At 38.1% G+C, this 21,104-nt stretch overlaps 1 protein-coding gene across 3 annotated transcripts in view; it reads right to left on the bottom strand.

Moving 5' to 3' along the window:
- Window positions 1–21,104, bottom strand: part of LOC142341113 (uncharacterized) — a 46,353-nt gene that overhangs the window by 4,946 nt on the left and 20,303 nt on the right. For 2 of the 3 annotated variants that reach the window (XM_075391994.1, XM_075391995.1), the window contains exons 2-3: window positions 14,013–14,138; window positions 1,076–1,259 (exon numbers count right to left, since the gene is read on the bottom strand). In XM_075391994.1, coding sequence (XP_075248109.1) covers window positions 1,076–1,259; window positions 14,013–14,015 — 187 coding nt within the window. In that variant the 5' untranslated portion in view covers window positions 14,016–14,138. Of the gene's footprint in view, window positions 1–1,075; window positions 1,260–14,012; window positions 14,139–17,584; window positions 17,950–21,104 lie in introns of those variants that run through there. The other variant, XM_075391993.1, reaches the window with a different exon arrangement.

Here is a 21,104-nt window from a genome sequence, read left to right as displayed (position 1 = left end):
AGTTAACAGTACAGTTATTCAAGCGTCGTCACGGTCATAACGCACGGAAGGGAGGATGTAACTCTTTGTTAAAACCACTGAAAAAGATTCAGCGTGTTAAATAACTGTAACTTTCGTTTCTGTAACATCTTAGGTTTCTAGCAAACAAATTTCAAAAGTTCGCAATTGTGGCAATAAATGGAGGAAATATATGTCGTGATGGCTAGCTAAGCAGTGTAAGATAAACGCCTCTACACGACAGCAAACGGTGCTGAAAAAGGCCAAATGATTCCTAGAATTCGCTTAGTACGGTGCTAATTGATTCTAGCTCTAAATTAGTTGTTTCCTTATTGTAATATACTGAAAATGATTTTTTCCTCCATTTTAATTGCTTTATACAAAATTTAACAGCATTCTAACAGCATTCATCAGATGTAATAGTTATACACAATTTGCTCTGAATGCCGTGTTTTCAACCTTTTGCTGACTTAAAAAAATAACATTCTCTGTTCAACTTATTTCTTAGAGATTAGAGAAGAAATGGATGCCTGAGAAGTTGGTCTGTTTTGATTATTTGGGTAGGGGTTATGGAAACAATTAGAAAACTACTTCTAATAGATTGATTAGTATTGGGCTTCCTCTCTCTGTTTGACCTCGTGTCAGTTCTTCCGGTGGACTGATCAATTTGTAGTGCAAAAGTATTTGGATCTTAATGCTTGCTCTTTTTATTTTTCATAGATTCAGATGCCAGTGTTATCGTTGTTGAAAAGGATAAAGGATCAAGTAGGAAATTTCAACAGAGCCATTGGATTGCGTGCGGTACTAGCTGGTAATTAGAAAACGTAAGGAGGAGTTGAAATGACATTCTTGTGTCTCCTTCATATTATATCCCATCAAGTTAGTGAGCATAGAGTCTACCTCCCCTAATACCCCTATCAACCTCAAAAACCCTAATTATACCATTATGTGAGCCTATCTTAATGGGTTTAGAGCGCACAGCCCAACCAATTATGGTTCGTATGATTAGGAGGGATATGGGGGTGGGGAGGGGGGGGGGGGGGGGGCTCATAATAGACAAGTGACTTGTGATGTGTACCTTTTGTGACGAAGTTTCCCCTGGATATGCTCTTCCTCTCACTCCTGCATTTGGCCCACACTTTGTCCACCTGGCCAGCATTCAGAGACACTTTCTCACCACTGTCAAGAGTGAACTCTGACTCAGACAGGAAGTGTTTGAACCCACTCACGTCATACACCACTTCACTGTCTGTAAATGTCGACTGCAGAAAAAACACAAACACTTTTATAATTCATACAAACACTATTGTAATTTCTACCTACAAAGGTTTTAATTAATATACTAATTTATGAGTCAGCGAGTCAATTTTAAATTTTTGTAACTAAGAAAGATGATTGCGAGTGACGGATCAAAATGAAAGTTTTCAATCTCAAACCCAACTGAAGAATGGGTTTTTCCTGTTTGTCCCACTACTAATTCAAAGTGTTGTTTAGCAATTAAACTGAACTGCAACATTAGGCCCCAAAACAATTTTATAGTTTTATGATTTTTTGAGGGTTTTGCCTAGAACATTGGCAGTCTTATCACATTTTTCTACTTTACTTGAGTACTTTTCACTGTAAACAATTGAGATCTATTCTTACCCCCCCCCCCCCACCCCCCCCCCCCCCCAGCTTAGTGAGCATATATCTTTTTATCCCCCCATCTTAGTGGGCAAATATCTTTTATGCCACCTGTAGAATTTGAAAAAAACTAGGGTGGGGGAAATTCCTTATTCAAATCACAACAATTGTATTTATCTAAATTTTCGTTAAAACAGAGAACTAGAGTAGTGGTAACTTCGAGTGCCTATTATCCTAAAATAACAGAAAGGGGTATACCAGGCCCTTATATTACTCCTAAGATTCAGATTGGAGGCAGTCGTTTGTATTAAACAGTAATTATAAGGTTCGATTGAGAGTTGTCTAACCTCAGCTAAGACCTAAATATATGGAAAAGAAAACAATTATGGAATAGGTGGCACTATAATTGAGAAGTATACCAAGTTCCCAATACAACTATTTAATACTAAGAGATCAATCTAAGATCCTAAAACTACTAAGTGTGAAGATGAAGGGAAGCTCGTCGTAGTTCACTCCACAACCCAACCAGACGAGTATTAATCAACTTGAATAGAACACTAAGACATTGCCCATCAGGTACTTCAGGCTACTGCAGACCGTGATAATGTCTACCTGGTTCGCCATTCCATACTACATGGGTTAACTTAGCTTGCCAAGTCGTCAACGATCAGGCAGCCCTGACCTCAGCGTGGCTTTCACTATTCAGTCTCCTAAAGGAGCGCGGCCGATTAATACTCTCAGAAGCACTCGTCTTGAAGGCGTCTGTAGTTCCCCTCTCCAAAGTCCAAGTCCCGGGAAATCTTAACTTAACCTAATAGTGACTGATCTCTGTAAAACCACCTATGTATACTAAGATAGATATGTTAAGTTCTGGTTTTAATGCCAATTCATAACACTAAGAAATTACTTAACTTAGAAATTTAAGATTGCAAAGTTACCACAGACCTTATTCCTAACTAAATCAAAGTTATATTCAACCAAGGTGTATTCTCAAAAAGTCTCCAAACTATTTTCTATTTCTCTATTCGATCTCTGAGTCTACACCGACTCTATCGAATAATCCTAAGAAGTTAGAAGAATCGAAACTAAGGAAAGACTATTACCGCTGAGAATAACGAGGATTGTATAATAAGCAGTGAATTTAGAATCAGGCAACTGGGTTAAGAAAACGGCTCAAAAATCAGCCCTATTTATACTCATTATCAATGCGAACAATCAAGATACAATACTAATCTTAGCACCATGATTTATAGTGGGGGTCGTACGGGATACCGAATATGGTTTACTTCTACAAAATTCCTAGAAATCAGTCGCGAGGAATACCATTTATAGAATGCATTTGCACTTTTCTAAGAATTCATTCACACTTCCAGAGATATCAAAATCAGTTAAAACATGCTGAGGAGAATAATCTGACTTCAATAATAGCTATCTAGAATCATCATTTTGAATCGAATATTGGTTAACAGTACCATTTCTCAAAGATTCGTTTATATCAAATTGACTTGAATCAATTTGCTCTTGTCTTGATAAAACTGGTAAGTTAAATTTTCTAAGTTTTAATACTATAGTTTGAATCAAGATTAATTTCGGATTCGGTTTATACGCGTCAAATATTAAAGGTTAGTTTAACTTTCTACGTTTCTAAGTTTATATATTCTACACTTCTCCCTCGGACTCAACTATTCTCCTGAATAGTTATAGATTGCCTCAAGTGATTAGCGCCAATATGTGAGATACACGGTATTATGAGATTACAAGAAAGGTACAACACTCATTAAAATGTGGAAGACTCTAGTTTATTCTGTTCCCTGACCCTACAAAGTAACTCTGTGTGCTGTGTTGGGTGTATATTTTCCCCTGATTCTTCATTGTTATCTTCACGACAAGGTTGTTCCTTTTGTTTAGAGCATAATTTTTTGTGTTTCCATAGTAGGAAAGCTGCTGTAATACAGATAGTTGAAATCCATAAAAACAGTCCCAGAAAACTTATCACAATATTGAACATTCCACCGGCTGCGTGTTTTATTGATTGCCGTTGACTGTGCTGGTGAAACTCCCGTACTAATTTTCTGATAGTTCCGGTGTCTATTTCTAGTGGTGGTTTTGCTTGTAGTTCAACTTTTACATGTTCCAATACTTTTCTTTTGTAGTCAAATGTGGCACTTAGGGAGTTCAGATTGTGGGTTTCTGGGGTTGGCATGGTAAATGCTTCCTCAAGTAAGGGGTTGAGGCTTACCTTCATGACAAGCCTAGATTCGTTCTGACAACTGTCTGTCGAGGGACGAAGAATCAACCTTCCGTTAGGTATTTCAATTCTCCCGTTACAAGAAGGTTGTACGATGCAACTCTGACATCCTCTCAATTTACTGCTCTGTAAGGTGTTTTCTGCGATGTCAGTTATCCAGAATTTTGTAAATGCCGACAAAATAAGGAATTTTGAGTGCGCCAGATAGGTTGCCGTAGGTATTATTGGTAGATGAATGACATCAAATTTGGAAGTTTGTAAAACAGCTGCCTCGTGACCGGAAAACAGACTGATCAGGCAACCAGCTTGTTGGTTTCCAGTCATTGGGAAGGGTTGTTCGCAAAGTTTCAGTCGTTTCGAACCTTGACAGGAGAGAATCTGTGTTTCATCAACTTCGGCAAAGTTTGTCGTAGCTTCCGAGACGACAAGCAGTTCATGCTCGAGTACAAGCACTGAGGCTATGGTTGAATTTGTAATAGGTTGCGGAAGGGGCACTCCTTTAAAGACCTTATGGATAGGGCTTTGACTTGACATAGGGATTTCGATTTTCAATAGGAGTCCATTGTTTCCAATAAAAACATTACGAAGTAGCTCAAGTTCATAGTAAAGACTAACATGCTGGAGTGGTATTGACATCGTCTTGCGATGGAATCGAAGGGGTTGTAAAAATTGTCGTAGTTTGTCTGGTTCAACAAGTCTTGATGGTATTCTTCCGTTCGACAAGTCCTGAAAAGCCTCTCGAACTTTGCTATTGAATTGCTTCAGCTCATATTTGAAGGATTGCACTTCCGAATGAAGAGATACTAGCGCGAAGGAAACGTTATTGATCACACTTTGTGTTTTGAGAAAGAAGGTGAACACGTCGCTCCTCTTGTGGTCGCAGACTTGGGCCTGCTGTACTTGTTCCATATCTTGTTCAAGATTGTTAACAGCGTTCTCTACGGTTCCGAAGTTCCCAGCCGTATAGTTCAAGATAGTTTTCATTTGTTCCTGCTGTTTTAAATTTTCGTTGCCCAGAATGTGTATTGTGTTGTCTGTGTCGCTTGTTAAATGGTGTAGCTTGTACTCCATGCTGTCTAAGTGACTTGCAATTCGCCGCATCTTTTCTTCTGAGTCCTGACAAAGATGGAAGATGGAGAGCATTTTGCAAGCTGTTTTTTCTACTATGGGCTCCAAAACAAGTGCGGCAGCAGCTCCCGCTGCAAGCAAGGTTATTGACCTTCTCTTCCTGTTCGAGAGCTTGGTTGAGTTTGCAAAAATCTTCACATCTCGAATCAGCTGTGTCCTGTCTTCTTCGATCTCGGAAATATCTTTTTGTAGCGACGTGATCAGGGTATTCTGACTGTTTTCGACGATGCCGTTTAACTTTTGGTTATTGCAATATCCCCATTGCGCCTCTCTCCACACACGAGTCTCCATTTCCTTCAGGGTTTTTGAAAAGTGTTTAAATGCGCTCCAATTAATGTCCAAGGGTTTTGGAAAGGGCACTGCAATTTCGATCAATTCAATTGAATCAGCCAGAGCAATCGGAGTCTGTGGGACAAACGCAATGTTTGCTCGGGTTGTTACTTCTGCTAGAGTCAACCGGATAACAAGAAAAAGATAGCACCACTCCATCTAAATACTTGCAAAGTTAGAAAAACTGCACTTGAAGCGAAAAACTTTTTCTATACTGAGACCTAATTTTTTTATTATTATTCTAGTTTGTTTCATATTGTTCTTTTTTTTTAAAGAATTATTATTTTTTTTAAACTAAAACTAGGCTATTAATGAATTGCCTTTTTTCCGGTTTTTTTTCTAATACCAAATTTTTTTATGCTTATTTCTAATATTTTTGTTGTTTGAAAATCTAATTAAACCTTAAAAAATTCAAATTAAATTCAAATGCAATCTGGAATCCGTTTCGACGACTGTTTTTATGCCTAATCGTTTTCTGAAGTCTTAATCGCGACTTTTTTTTAAGGAAAAATTTGATACTTTTGTTTTTGGTTGGCTACAAAAAAAGAGAAAAATTTTATTAGTCCATAGTGATTATTATTAAAAAAAGCGTTCAAAGTACATAATGTAGAAAATTAGTTTGTTCCTGGCTTAAGTCTAAAGTCGAGTTTGTTATGATGATTCGTCATAGGTGCTCAGATCAGGGTTTCATTCGTCATCGATTCCGTATCTCTTGGGGAATCGTTTTGCTCGTTTTGGACGTCCTTCTGTTTCTGAGATCAGACTTGGGCTCGGTGTTTCAAGGTTGAGAGTTGTTGGTGCTCTCTTTACCCCTTTCAATTTATGAGTTCTCTGCATGTCCATGAACTCCGTGTTGATAGTCTTCTCTGGAGTAGTGTTCAGTTGATGCGTTGTCTCTGGCAGGTTTGCAAGTTCAGAGATTGAGGGTGGGGTCTCCAGTTTGGCCTCTGTCATGTCCTTTCTCCCATCAGGTGCGGTCAGTTCGCTTGCCTGCGTTTCTTCAACATCCTGGGTCTTGTTGTCTACCTCTTCTCTGACAGATGGAGTTCTCCCGTTCCTCAAACAGGTTGTGAAAGAAGTCATCTTCTTCCTCCATCCATCTGTATCTTTCCAAGTTTCGAGGGAGAGCCCTTCGTGCAGATTTCCTCGAGAAGAATCCCGAATTTGCTGTCTCCTCCTGGTCATCCACTTCTCCAGTTGGTGGCCGTCTTCCTGGTGCTGGGCGAGTGAGGACTCTGTGTTGATCAGTTTCTTCTTTTACGGGTTTCAGTCTGTTATAATGTACAATCTGCCATTTGTTACAGGTACCCGTTTTCGATATTTTATAGTGCACATCAGAAGTTTTCTCTAACACAATGTAGGGGCCGTCCCACGGCAGAATGAACTTTCTCGATTTGGCTTTGTGGGGAGCGAACAACCAGACGCGATCACCGTTGCTGTAGCTTTCTCCAAAAATTTCTTTACGATATCGGTCTTTTTGTCTCTCCTGGTTGCATCCCAAGGTTTCCCTGGCGTTCATGTGGGCTTCAAGAAATTGTTCCTCTAGCCATCGGGTGAATTCGTAACTTTGGATTTCGTGACCTGGTGCTTTGGGTAGAAGTAGGTCGATTGGGTATTTGCACTCTTGTCCGTATACCAGAGAAAAGGGGGTATGACCTGTTGTTCTGTGCACTGTTGTGTTGTAGACGAAGCTCAGATATGGAAGCATTTCGTCCCAAGTGTTCGGATTTCCAGCGCAGTACTTCGATACAACATCAGCAATGACCCGATTGTGTCGCTCAACCATTCCGTTGCCTTGAGGGTGGTAAGGTGAGGTCTTTGTTTTCTCCATTCCAAACAGCTTGCAGAGTTCCAAGATCAATTCACTGCAAAAATTTGAGCCCTGGTCAGTGTGAATTGAGTCCGGGGCCCCAAACATAAGAATCCATTTCTCCACGATTGCTCTTGCCACGATTTCAGCAGTTGTGTTTTGTAAAGGTGTGCTAACTACATATTTTGTGAAGTAGTCCGTGAGTACGAGAATATATTTGTACCCTCCTTTTGTTTTCGTTACTGGACCCAAAATGTCTGCGGCAATTTTGTTGAAACGAATTCCGACGTTGATCGTTTGCAAGGGTGCTCTCCGTTTCTTCCCAGCTGTGGATCGCGACTGACAAATTAAGCAGTTCTCGCATTTCCTCTCGATCTCTTTTCTCATATTTGGCCACCAGAATCGTTGCCTGGCTCTGTCGAGTGTTTTCTGAAACGCAAAGTGTCCTCCACTGATCTTGGAGTCGTGTAGTTGTTCTAACACTTTTTCTCTTAGACTAATGGGCACTACAAACTGTCTGATATTTGTATTTGTTCCCTCCACAAGCCACTTCCGGTATAGAAGTCCATCTGCAAGTTCCAGTTGTTCCCAAACACTCCAGAGTGCCACCGCATCTTCCCCGGCTGCAATAGCTGCTGCTTTCTTCACGTTGAGTTTGCCAAGTGATGTTTGAGTACCATTCTCGTTTGCGTTGGCCCATTGAAAAACGAGTTTTATTGCAGGGTCCTGCGCTTGGTGTTCTCTTGCTGCTTCTCTGCCCTCCTCCAGGATAATTTCCATCGATGCCTTTTCGTTTTCGGACTGTTCAACTCGAGTCCATCTGAACAGCCAGGGTTTGTAGTCATTCGAACTCTTCCACATTTGGTATTGCTTGGGGAGTCGTTCTCCTTGACAGCTGCACAATTTTCGAGCTGGGTTTCGTTGGGGTAGTTGCTGTCTTTGGTCATCCCCGGATTCCCATAATACTCAGTTTGGCTGGTGTAATCACTCTCCTCGTCGGTTGACCAGCTGAGTCCAAATTTGCCTCTTGATGCCCGCTCTGCCAGTGCAGCTTCAAAAAGTTTTTGGAAACTCATTCCGTAGGGAATTTCGTATTCGTCGTCGTCGTCGCTTTCCTGCTGCTGAGTTTTATTTTGTTGGAGCAATTCGGAGTCCGCGTTCTCCGGTCCGCAATCTGAATCTGTGTCCGTTTCTATCCATTCTGTAGTCCCATCTTCGAACTCGTGCCTGGTGAACGTAAGAGTTTTTGCCATTTGAATTTTGGACAGTGGTTTAGTCTCTGAAGAACATGGATTAAGTTCCGGCGAAGTCACCATTTGGATATGGCCCAGAGCTTCGCTCAAACTTTCAGCTGGGGGGCAGTCGCCAAACATCTCTTTCTTCTCCTCCTCAGTCAGTTCGGGTGTCTGGCTACACTGTCGTGAAAGTCCGTCCGCATTTCCATGTTTTTCGCCAGGGCGATGAACCACCTGGAAGTCAAACTCTTGGAGTTTCTGTAGCATTCGAAAGATCATTCCATCGTTGTTTTGCCTGAACAGCCATTGAAGTGAAGCATGGTCCGTTCTCAACACGAATTTCGTACCCCCTAGGTATGGCTTGTACCATTTCATTGCCTGAATTACGGCTAGGGCCTCTCTTTTCGTTGTTGAATATTTACATTCTGCTGGCGATAGCACTCTGCTTGCAAAAGCAACAGGATACTCAACACCATCTATGACATTTGAAAGTACTGCGCCCAAACTGTTGTCACTTGCGTCTGTGTCCAGCACGAATGGTGAGTTGTAGTCGGGATGAGATAAAACCGTGCTTTCGATCATTGCAGTTTTTAGACTCTCGAAGGCGGCTTGACAGTCTGGTGTCCAGGTGAATCTCCTATTCTTCTTCGTGATCTCGTGTAAAGGTTTGGCTATTCCTGCGAAGTCCTTCACAAATCTTCGATAATAACTGCAGAATCCAATGAATGATCTCACTTCTGTGACGTTTTCCGGCCTTTTCCACTCCTTTAGGTCTTTGATTTTTCCCTCGTCGGGTGATATTCCTTCGGCACTTAAATTGTATCCTAAGTACGTAACTGAGTTTTGGTACAATTTGCATTTCTTTGGCTTCAACTTCAAGTTTGCTTTCCTGAGGGCTTCAAACACACTTCGCAGATGTTTCTCGTGTTCTTCCTCCGACTTGCTGAAGACTAGAACATCGTCCAAAAAGATGAGAACAAAGCCTAAGAGGTACTCGTTAAAAATTGTTGTCATCAATCGTTGAAAAGTGCCTGGGGCATTGCAGAGTCCAAACGGTAGTCGCAAGAACTCGTAGTGACCACCATCTGGAGTAACGAATGCGGTTTTGGGTATCGCTGACTCTGCTAATGGGACCTGCCAGTATCCGGAGGCTAAATCCAGGCTCGAAAAAACCGTTGCTCCATGAAGATGATCGAGGATTTGATCGATTCTGGGTAACGGGAAGGCGTCTTTTCTCGCCACTTCGTTAAGTTTTCGAAAGTCTACACACATTCTGTTGCTGCCGTTTTTTTTCGTAACAAGTACAATGGGTGCGCTGTAGGGGCTTTTGGATGGCCGGATAATATTCCGTGAGAGCATATCTTCAACTTCTTGTTTCACGACTGCCATCTTCCCTGGCGCGAGTCGATAGGGAGCAAGTTTAATTGGTCCAGCGTCTCCTGTATCAATATCGTGTTCCACTAGCTGAGTTTGACCCAATTCCGCATCGTTGAGGGCAAAAACATCTCGAAAACAGGCAACTGTATTCAATGTCTTGAGTCCAGTTCCATGATCACTTGAATCGGATTTCACTAGATTGCAGATCACGTTGAGCTCATCTTCTGACGTTGGTTCGAGAGGGTAGTTTTTCTCTGTTTGTAAGGTTTCACGGCCTTGTAACTCACTCTCCGCGCCGCAAACCTTGACTTGTCCGGGTTTCTCTGTTTTCCAAAGGAATGTCAAATTCACTGTACTGCTCTCTGTGCCCATCATTAGTTGCCTGGACTGGAAGTCGATCGACATTTGATTCTCTTGTAGTATGGGTGTCCCTAATATCAAGGGTACATCTGTGTCCGGGGTGACGAGAAATTCCGTCCGAATAACCATACCCGGACCGAATGCAAGGACTCCGGTGAATTTTCCTAGAATGCGGAATGGGTCGTTCGTTGCTGATAAGACTGTGTCGTGGAAGTCCGATAGTAACATTGGGGGTGAATAAAGTTTGTACGTCTGTTCAGATATAATATTCACATTGCTACCCGTGTCTAGCAGCGCTCTGTGCAACTTCCCGTTCAGTTTAGCATCAACATAAACAGTAGGTCCAAAGATGCCGCTATTGTTCTCGATACTCGCACTGTTAAAAGTTTCATGTCTCTGCGCCCTCTGCAAAATCATCTTAACAACTGGCTGCGTTTCGGCGCTTCCATCTTCTTGTCGTCTTGAAGCAGTGCTACGTTTAGGGCAGCGACTCGCAAAATGCCCCCAATCTTGACAATGATAGCATTGTACGTTGCTGTTCCGATCCACTCTTGCAGGGCTGCGCGATGTTCTCTGGGCTGGTGCAAATTCTGTTAGAAACCGACTCTGTGTATCTAATATCCGTTCCATGATCTGCGTGTGACGTTCCTGTTGCTCCAGTAACTTGTTGAAACTCCTGATTTGGTTTTCCATCAAGTCACTGAGTCCCATGCCAACATTGGTTGCTAGGTCTCTTATTTCAGTTTTTCTTCCACTTTCATCGTCGTCACCTTGGGTCCAACGTACATGTCCCGTCCGCCTTGGTCGATATCGGGCATTCTCAACTTTCTCAATTGCTTCGAGGGCTATAGCTCTTTGGGCGGATGCATTGAAGGTGTCCGGGTCTTCCTTGAGGAGGGTGTATCGTATTTCACTGTCCAGCAGTCCATCGATAAACGCGTCTTTATTAGCTTCCTGCCTTCCTGCTGCGTTCAAGTGAGCGTTTGCTGCTTCGCCCAATTTTCGAACTCTTCGAGAGAATTCTTGAATGCTCTCCCCTTCATTTTGCTGGAGGTTCTTGAACTCGGTTCGTGCACTTCTTGCATTGGGAAAATCTCCGATTCGATTGTTGAGTGCATTGAGAACCCGCTCGATCGTCGGTGCCGGCTGTCCTTGTACTTGAATAAGGTACTGATTTGGAAGGTTGTAGTACTCGTCCAGTGCGTAGTTGTTCAAGCAAGTGGGGAGAACTGCTCGCTGCCTGGCATCGTCCCAGTTGTTTGCCTGAGCCATCGCTTCGAAATGGCGTATCCATCGCTCGAAGCAGTCGAAGTCTTTGCTCGGATAACGTAAAGGAGTTAACGGTGGAGCAGCCACTACTATTTGCTGCTGGGCGTTGTTGTTGTTTGCGTTTGCCATCTGTTTTTCAAATTGTGTTCTACGCTGATAATGTTAGTTTCTCTTTCTCGCAAAACTGTTTCAAACACTTTGCTTTCGTTTTGAGACCCCCCGTGTCAGTGATTTTGGTTTTAATTTCAAAACAGAAATAAAAAGCAAAAACTAGAAACTACGAGTTGTTGATTTGGATTCTCAGTAATTCAAAAGTTAAAACTTTTTCACTATTGTTTAAGTTAACAGTCAATTTTTGTTAATGCCGTGCTGATGTAACTTTTCTACTTGGATCAGTCTTTATTTCTTAATTTATCCTTTTTTTTGTTAATACCAAAGTTTTTTTTTTGGTTTTCACTGACAGTTCGTGAGCCCGGCTCGCGATCTTTATTCTATACCCAATTACTATTTTTTTTTGCTAGTTTCTGATAAAATATCCCTCTGTGGTCGCCAATGTAGAATTTGAAAAAAACTAGGGTGGGGGAAATTCCTTATTCAAATCCCAACAATTGTATTTATCTAAATTTTCGTTAAAACAGAGAACTAGAGTAGTGGTAACTTCGAGTGCCTATTATCCTAAAATAACAGAAAGGGGTATACCAGGCCCTTATATTACTCCTAAGATTCAGATTGGAGGCAGTCGTTTGTATTAAACAGTAATTATAAGGTTCGATTGAGAGTTGTCTAACCTCAGCTAAGACCTAAATATATGGAAAAGAAAACAATTATGGAATAGGTGGCACTATAATTGAGAAGTATACCAAGTTCCCAATACAACTATTTAATACTAAGAGATCAATCTAAGATCCTAAAACTACTAAGTGTGAAGATGAAGGGAAGCTCGTCGTAGTTCACTCCACAACCCAACCAGACGAGTATTAATCAACTTGAATAGAACACTAAGACATTGCCCATCAGGTACTTCAGGCTACTGCAGACCGTGATAATGTCTACCTGGTTCGCCATTCCATACTACATGGGTTAACTTAGCTTGCCAAGTCGTCAACGATCAGGCAGCCCTGACCTCAGAGTGGCTTTCACTATTCAGTCTCCTAAAGGAGCGCGGCCGATTAATACTCTCAGAAGCACTCGTCTTGAAGGCGTCTGTAGTTCCCCTCTCCAAAGTCCAAGTCCCGGGAAATCTTAACTTAACCTAATAGTGACTGATCTCTGTAAAACCACCTATGTATACTAAGATAGATATGTTAAGTTCTGGTTTTAATGCCAATTCATAACACTAAGAAATTACTTAACTTAGAAATTAAAGATTGCAAAGTTACCACAGACCTTATTCCTAACTAAATCAAAGTTATATTCAACCAAGGTGTATTCTCAAAAAGTCTCCAAACTATTTTCTATTTCTCTATTCGATCTCTGAGTCTACACCGACTCTATCGAATAATCCTAAGAAGTTAGAAGAATCGAAACTAAGGAAAGACTATTACCGCTGAGAATAACGAGGATTGTATAATAAGCAGTGAATTTAGAATCAGGCAACTGGGTTAAGAAAACGGCTCGAAAATCAGCCCTATTTATACTCATTATCAATGCGAACAATCAAGATACAAAACTAATCTTAGCACCATGATTTATAGTGGGGGTCGTACGGGATACCGAATATGGTTTACTTCTACAAAATTCCTAGAAATCAGTCGCGAGGAATACCATTTATAGAATGCATTTGCACTTTTCTAAGAATTCATTCACACTTCCAGAGATATCAAAATCAGTTAAAACATGCTGGGGAGAATAATCTGACTTCAATAATAGCTATCTAGAATCATCATTTTGAATCGAATATTGGTTAACAGTACCATTTCTCAAAGATTCGTTTATATCAAATTGACTTGAATCAATTTGCTCTTGTCTTGATAAAACTGGTAAGTTAAATTTTCTAAGTTTTAATACTATAGTTTGAATCAAGATTAATTTCGGATTCGGTTTATACGCGTCAAATATTAAAGGTTAGTTTAACTTTCTACGTTTCTAAGTTTATATATTCTACACCACCCCAACCGCACATGCTATATTTCATATAGTAACTTGCTGTATAACAACACATAATTGTCGCTGGGGGCCTAAAAACACTGGAGGGAGTGGGGAGGGCGGCGAAACAGACTATATCCAACAATTGGTATGCTAACTCTGGACAACAAAGGCTAAAAAGCACACCAATTTTGTTTATAATATTCACAAATGTTGCAACATCGGTCCACAATTTTGAGCATATAATTCTTCAAAGTTCTCGGTCAACCTCAAACTTACATTGACTTGACCTTTTTAGAAATTAATTGAGACCCAAGTTAAAGACTTAATTTTTCATAACAGTTATCGACAGCGTAGTCACCTAATGTCACAAAATTCACAAACAACATGATGCCTCAAAAAAAATTGCTTAAATCGCATGTTTTAATCTAGTCAAATCCAGCACCCAGTCAAGTTTAGCATGTCGAGTTTTGTCCCAAATATATCAATGTTGAATGCCTTAATGAGATTTAGGAAGTTAGTTTAACAGGGTTATGTTTTTGTAATGTACCATGATTATGGCTAGGCAGCTCTGAGGGAGGCCTCTTGTTGATTTAGGTCACAGATGACGATTCAATTCGCAAACACAATGTTCACAAACTCACTGCAATTCACACAGCTCCTCTTGATCTTCGTCCTGAAATTGTTAAAATATCTCTTTATGATTACGCAACAAACTCAAATCTTTCTTGTCACCCAATGAGCAAGAGAAAACTTTCGAAAATTCAAATATAGTTCAAAAATATTTGGTGTATTAATGAAAAAATTCCTCCAACTCAAACCACTTTGTAGAGTAAATAGTGCCACATTAGAAGGCCGATAAAACCTGCCATTATTAAGACTACGAGAGAAGGCAAACACCAAAACCAATTAACAACAAGAAACATTATTTACATCCAAAATTTAATGTTTTTTGAAGAAAAAAAAACTTAAAAATAAAGTTGAAAAAAGACTCAAATATAACTTAAAGTGAAAAAAGCTTCAGTAGAAAAAAATGATGAGACTCGGTGTCAAGTAGTCAAAAAGAACAAAAGGCCAAAATTAAAAAAATACTTCTATTTTTTTCTAAAACAAATAATTTCCAATAACGAAAACCTTTAGGTAGGTCAAAAAGCCGAAAAGCAATGCACTTAAACATTAGATTTGTTCATTTCTGATATTCTTCAAAATCAGTCATGTGATATGCAACCTGTAATTGTTGACACAAACAAGAGCAGAAAAAATAAAAATTAGTCCTTATTTCTCTTAAAACAATTGATTTCAAAGTCATGAAAATTCAGATCTTGTCTGAAATCAGTAAAAAAGTTTCTTTGTTTTTGCATAGTAAGCTGCTAAACTTGCACTTAACTTTTTTTTTCATACGAATACGAAGAATAAGACAAAAACCAAACAAAAAATTGACTTATTTCTGCTTGTGGACGGTGCTGACACCGTTTAAACCATATTGCATCCACTCAAATACATGATATGTTCAATTATGTTTTCTATTAAGCGCCAATAATATGGTGTCTGACTCGTAGTATTAAATCCGGAAACTGAAAATGCCATTACGCAAAAAAGGCAGTTGACATCAAATTTTAATCTATTAGAAAGTCAATACGACCTTTCATTGCTTGTTTTAAGTTTTAAGTTGAACAAGAAAGGAAAAATAGCAGAAGTCAATAATCTACTGTTTATTTTGAAAACGAGTAATTTCTAAAAAACAAAAAGATCATAAATTTTTGACTAAATAAAAAAGATAGACTTCCTTGAAAATCAGTAGAAAACCGTTTAGAGCTGTCAGTATTACTCCTCGATTCAGTTTTTTCTGTTCTGTATTTGACATTAAAAAAGCAAAAAAGGTAAAAAAAACTATGAAAAGGACAGCGACTGATTAGAGTCGGAATTTGGACTGTGAAAAAAAAACTAATCGCGGAAAACTACTGCTCTTGCGTTGAACTAAAACTAGTTCTTCCGAATATTCTGGATGTGGATAATATGACAAAGAGTCATTTTATTGAATAGAGTTAATTTATCAGAACCGGGCTAAAATTTAATTCAAAAACACTCTCAAAGGAATTGCTACTAAAACTAGCCCTATATGGAGTTTACAAAGATTCTGTCAGCAGTTTTAAGGCGTGTTAATCAGGCAAATTCAAACACAGTGTACTAAGGAAGCTTAGTTCCTGGCATTTTTGATGAAAAATTTTGAAACTTGAAAAATATCGCAAATGTTTCAGACAAAAGATTGGATGAAACAGTTCAACAACTCTCATATATCTTTAGATGTAAAACCAACAACACTATCGTTAATGATTTTAATATTTTTTAACGTAAAGACTTCAAGACATTTTAACATTAAAACTTTTAAATTAGGGAAACTGAGACCAAATTCAACAAAATTTAGACAAACGTTCACTGAAGTTTAAACCTCGATAACTTCGTCGAAAAAATGAATTTAACAAAATCTTTTTAAATCTCTATTCTACGCTGGACGAGCTTTCTTATAGAACCACTCACTTCTCTCTTCGATCAATATATTGATTGGTCAAATTTGACTGATAAAATAACGCATTCGATTATATAGTTCCTCCCCCTAACAAAGTGGGCCGGAACAAAAACTAAAAGTGCGCATACAAAAATTTTGCACAATAAAGTTGTCGAATCACTGAGCTACGTTAATTAGGAGCAGAGATTTGATTGCTGCAATCTGTACTTCTGGCACATTTTTAAAAAGTATCATAGGCTAACTAGTTGACGGATCGCTCAATTAAGATGAAGGGTAGCCAATTTTACAATACAGTCAAGGTTGTTAATTTTTGTAAAGAAAATTTGTTGTCGCAATCAAATTTATTTGCCAAAGATGCAACAGCTGTTTGCTTTATTGATAATTCAAACCAATTTCAGAATATCTCGTTGTTAAGATTTCAACATTTGGTCACATGACTTTTTTTCAGTATATTAGAATTGAGACTTCAGCTTATTAAAATTAAAATTTTTTTACTCAAGGTTCAACTGTTGTTTTTTTTTTGCGTCGATCCCATGTAATCAGCGAACGATATCGGTACCACCTTAATTTTTGTTTTATGAGTATGACGACACAAAACCTTCATACTAAAAATTTACCAGTTGTATCATTTCAAAATCCTTGCATGGAGGTCTCTTGAATCTCGTTTTTTTTGTGACATGTCTTTTGTATTTAAGTTTTCCTCTTAAATTAAGGAGTAACTGAAACTTAGTTGCTAATATCCTTGAATTAGTGGCAAATTTTTGTAGCGGCTATTATTCATCTGGACTTCGTTTGGATCCTACACTGTAAAATCTACGAACAAGATTATAATAGGCTCTACTTAGTTTTTTTTATTGAAATACATATTTATGGTTTCTCTGGTGCAAAGATGTGTTGCAAAGAATTTGATGCAGAGGTGTTTCTTTTGCTTTTTGTTGCATTTGATCATTTTGTGCGTAGATTTTAACACTTTTATATATCCCCCTGCTAAAAGAATTACCCCAGTATTTTGATTTTTGCCCTTATTGCTATTTATAGTTTTGTTAGTATAGCGATGCCTTGCTTTGATTTCTTAAAAATTGCAACAGATGCTGCTAGCTATAGCTTGTAGCAAAACTAATTTTTCCAAAAGTAAATGATTTAGTTCTGCCCGCTTTTCTTGCTGTTTTTTTATTTTTTTGTTCAAACTATACGTTTGATTAAGTTTTTATGTATCTTCTAAAAATGTATAATTTTAGTTGCTTCAATATATCAGTTCTCCTATTGATGTACATGTCCTTGGCGACATTTATTTTCAAAAACTTTTGTCCTTAATCTGTGATTTTGGCTAGCATTTCATGTTGCGTTCCTCGCAATTATATTAATTTGGCATGTGTTTTCTTTGACACACAATTTGATTTTTACTAGATTGAAATTTGCTGAAGACAAATTTACCTAGTGATATTTAGTTTAAGTGGAAGGTCGGAAATAGCTATCAAAAGCCCATACAGACGCGACGGCCGCTTTCTTTACATGAAAAAGTTGAAGTTTGAGAATAATTTCAAGCTGATGTCTTAAAGGAACTCAATAAACTTCCAACTTGATAAGGTACATACTTTTCCAGTTGCTCAAAAATGAAGGAGAGAAAAATTGGACGGTAGTAATGTAACTCTGTAAAATTGTAATGTGCTAATAAATGCACTATGTTAATTGTTTTAATGGCAGTTTTAATAGTAAGACTGTGACCTTTGCTTTGACTGTTTATAGTTTGAAGCCGAAACACAACACACAAGCACAAATAAATAATAACAAATTGTCGTGAGTTGTTTGAAAGTGGATTGTGATTATTACAATATTACGATCAGGATGATGATGTGATCAAATTCTACACAAATACAAGCAAGTTTGTTTGAGCGTTTAAATAAATTGTTCTTTTATACGCAGTCTACAGGAAACACTTAAGATAACATACTTATGTTTTATTTAAACACTCTATTCTCTATTCATAATAAACAAAAACTAAATGTTCAGATGTGCGCGCTCCTTTCATTAATTTGAACCCCCCCCCCCCCCCCCCCCCCTCTTCTAACTCACTTGGTTTGCTTCATGCTCCGTTAGTTGTTTTATTTCAAAGCTACTCACTCAGATGCCATTTGGTATAACAACTTCACTCTCGATTGCCAGGCGCCATTTGTTATACAGGAAGCATAGTGAAAATACTGTAATCATTTTTAATTCTTTTCTCCAAGTCTCTTTTCAGCATTTTGAATAGATGGAAATAAATGTGAGGACCACGGATTCTGTTGCAAATTTCTGTCCCCCCCCCCCCCCCCCCCCGTCTGTGACTTAATGAAAGCAAAAAGATCAAAACTATTTCAGATTTGTCTGAAGCGAACGAGCAACTGATAGTTTTTTTTAGCCGTGAGACTGAATTCCATTTAACATTTATAGGAAACAGGCTAACTGTATGCTAATGTGCTTGTTATAACATATTTGATTTAATATGTGGTGGAGTTTGTTTCTTTTTAAGTATGATAGTTTCAAAACTATTTTTTCGAAATGCTCTTTGTTGTCACAAATATTGACAATGTAAACGCAAATGTTTACGAGTAAACCTTTATCATTGAAATCACTAGGTATCATTTAAAGCAAAATAAGCATAATTCATGTTTGACTGTTCGTTTTTATGCGCAAAAGCAGACCTAAATGATCCAAATTTTCTGTTCAATGGAACATTTGACTGTTCTTTGTTTATAATAAACTTTTGAACCCGAAACAGTCCTTGCGACAATACGTTCATAACAAAAATTAAAATACTCAGTCATTGCCGCAGTCGTTGCAAAAATGGATGACATTGCAGTCGAATTGCTCTTTTTGTGGATTCATTATCTTGTAGGAAAACAATTTAAGGTCCTAAAACCGTGCCTTGAGTTACTCCTAGGTTAGCACTAAAATTCGCCAAGAAAATTGAACCTTTTACAACGCATTGTGATCTTCCTACCCGAAAAAAAATAGGAGACTTTCAGACTCGGATACAGTAAAGCACTGTTTTTAAAAAAGAAATGTGATACCAACTAGGGTTGAAGGCCCTCAAATATCCCAGAAGACGGCTGCACGGTAAGGTTTTTTAAATCACTTCCAAAACTCTCAATTACAGTTTCTGTGAGATTTTTTACTTTGTATATTGGCGATTATAAAATGGAAAAAGGGTAGGTGTGTTTGTGTTGGCGTTTGAAAACAGTCGGGAAACTTTAGTTGTGAATCCATTCGTTTATTTTGATGTGCAAATTCGTTCAAATTGCATATTTTCCAGTCGTTACAGCCCATTCGTGGGATTTTTTTTAACAAGTCGCTTATTGTTGTCTTATTTATTGTTGTTGATTTCTGGATATTTTTTCAATTTTTTTTTCAGTTAACCAGTTAGGGACATGTCTTGACCAGTCTTTTGACCCAAGTCCAAAGAACTTTGACAAAAAGTAAAACAATGATCAATATTAAAAAAATGGCGAGTTCATTCTGAAATCTGAAATTGTTTGTTAGTCTTAAAAAATTGATTAGTTATTCATTTTAGCTATTTACAGTTGTAGGTGTGTCTTTGTTTGTCTATTTCAGTATTTGTCCCCTTGAAAGCATTTAATTTTCATTTTTGTTAAGTTGAGCTCTGTTGAGGTCAGTAAGCAATAGATTTATGTCTGTTGATGAACATGGTGTGGAATTTTTAAACCTCAGATTGTTGAGAGAAGCCTTCTCTAGGTAATTACTGAGATTGTAAGAAATGAATGTCACAAACATTTTTCCAATAACGGCTCCCCATTTTCAAGCGAAAATAGATTCGAAAAAATATTGACAGATAATTCATGCTCAGTTTTGCGTTCTACTTCGAAATGCAGTGGAGGTGGAGCATATGCACTTCCACCATTTTGGACGCAGTCTAATGTGATAGTGGTTTGCATAAGTAAGAATGGTCATTATTATTGAAAATAATATGTTTGGCTTTCTGTGATCCTAGTTTCATGTTTCATTCGCAAGGAGAATTGTTTCCTTGTATTATTGGTGAAGAGTTTTTTTAAAAATTAAATGAAAGTTCTATTATTTGCAGCTCAGGATTTGTCCTGCTATGTTTTCTACAGTTCACAATTTTGGAAAGTACTTTGGCTAATATGTTCATTCATTTTGCGATGATCTCGATCTTTCAGAAGCCGGAATGAAACCGTAAAGCTGCGCAGGCACTGAGTTATATAAAAGTTTTTGCGCCAATTTTAATTGTCTTTTAAAAACTAAGTTTGTTGAATTTGCCTAATTCTCTATGTTTGGATCAAAAGGTTCGGTTTACAGCCTTTGAATCTGAAATGTTGCACTTTACCAATTCTTTCTGGTTTTTTAAATTTTTTAAAATAAATGAATCTTTAGTTCAGACTGATCTCAGTTAATTGTGACACAAAGGTCTCAAAATTTTTTACAGTATGTTTTCTGGGCTTTCTATAATTTGGCAATGCCCACATTATTAGAAAAAATTGACGTTTTGTTTTGTTTTCTTTTTTAATAGCTTCTGAAACTAATTTGGACTGCAAACGTATGCCAACAAGCACATTTTAGAAGCTGTGTAGCGATCCGGAATACATTCGCTTCAACAACTGTATTCCAAATTATGCCGTTTCCCCCAATTTTTGACAGTGTTTTGCCGAGGAGGTTTCTGTTATTATTCAGGCTAATTTTTATTGATTTTCTCAGACAGGAAGAGCATTTAAATCATAAGAATAAAAATTCAACAATTTAGCAATGAGGAGAATTGTTTACTTGTATTATTGGTGAAGAGTTTTTTTAAAAATTAAATGAAAGTTCTATTATTTGCAGCTCAGGATTTGTCCTGCTATGTTTTCTACAGTTCACAATTTTGGAAAGTACTTTGGCTAATATGTTCATTCATTTTGCGATGATCTCGATCTTTCAGAAGCCGGAATGAAACCGTAAAGCTGGGCAGGCACTGAGTTATATAAAAGTTTTTGCGCCAATTTTAATTGTCTTTTAAAAACTAAGTTTGTTGAATTTGCCTAATTCTCTATGTTTGGATCAAAAGGTTCGGTTTACAGCCTTTGAATCTGAAATGTTGCACTTTACCAATTCTTTCTGGTTTTT

This window comes from Convolutriloba macropyga, chromosome 6 (genome assembly GCF_964194025.1).
Source record: "Convolutriloba macropyga chromosome 6, txConMacr16.3, whole genome shotgun sequence".
Classification (NCBI taxonomy): domain Eukaryota; kingdom Metazoa; phylum Xenacoelomorpha; order Acoela; family Convolutidae; genus Convolutriloba; species Convolutriloba macropyga.
This window is presented reverse-complemented; position numbering and strand designations above follow the sequence as displayed.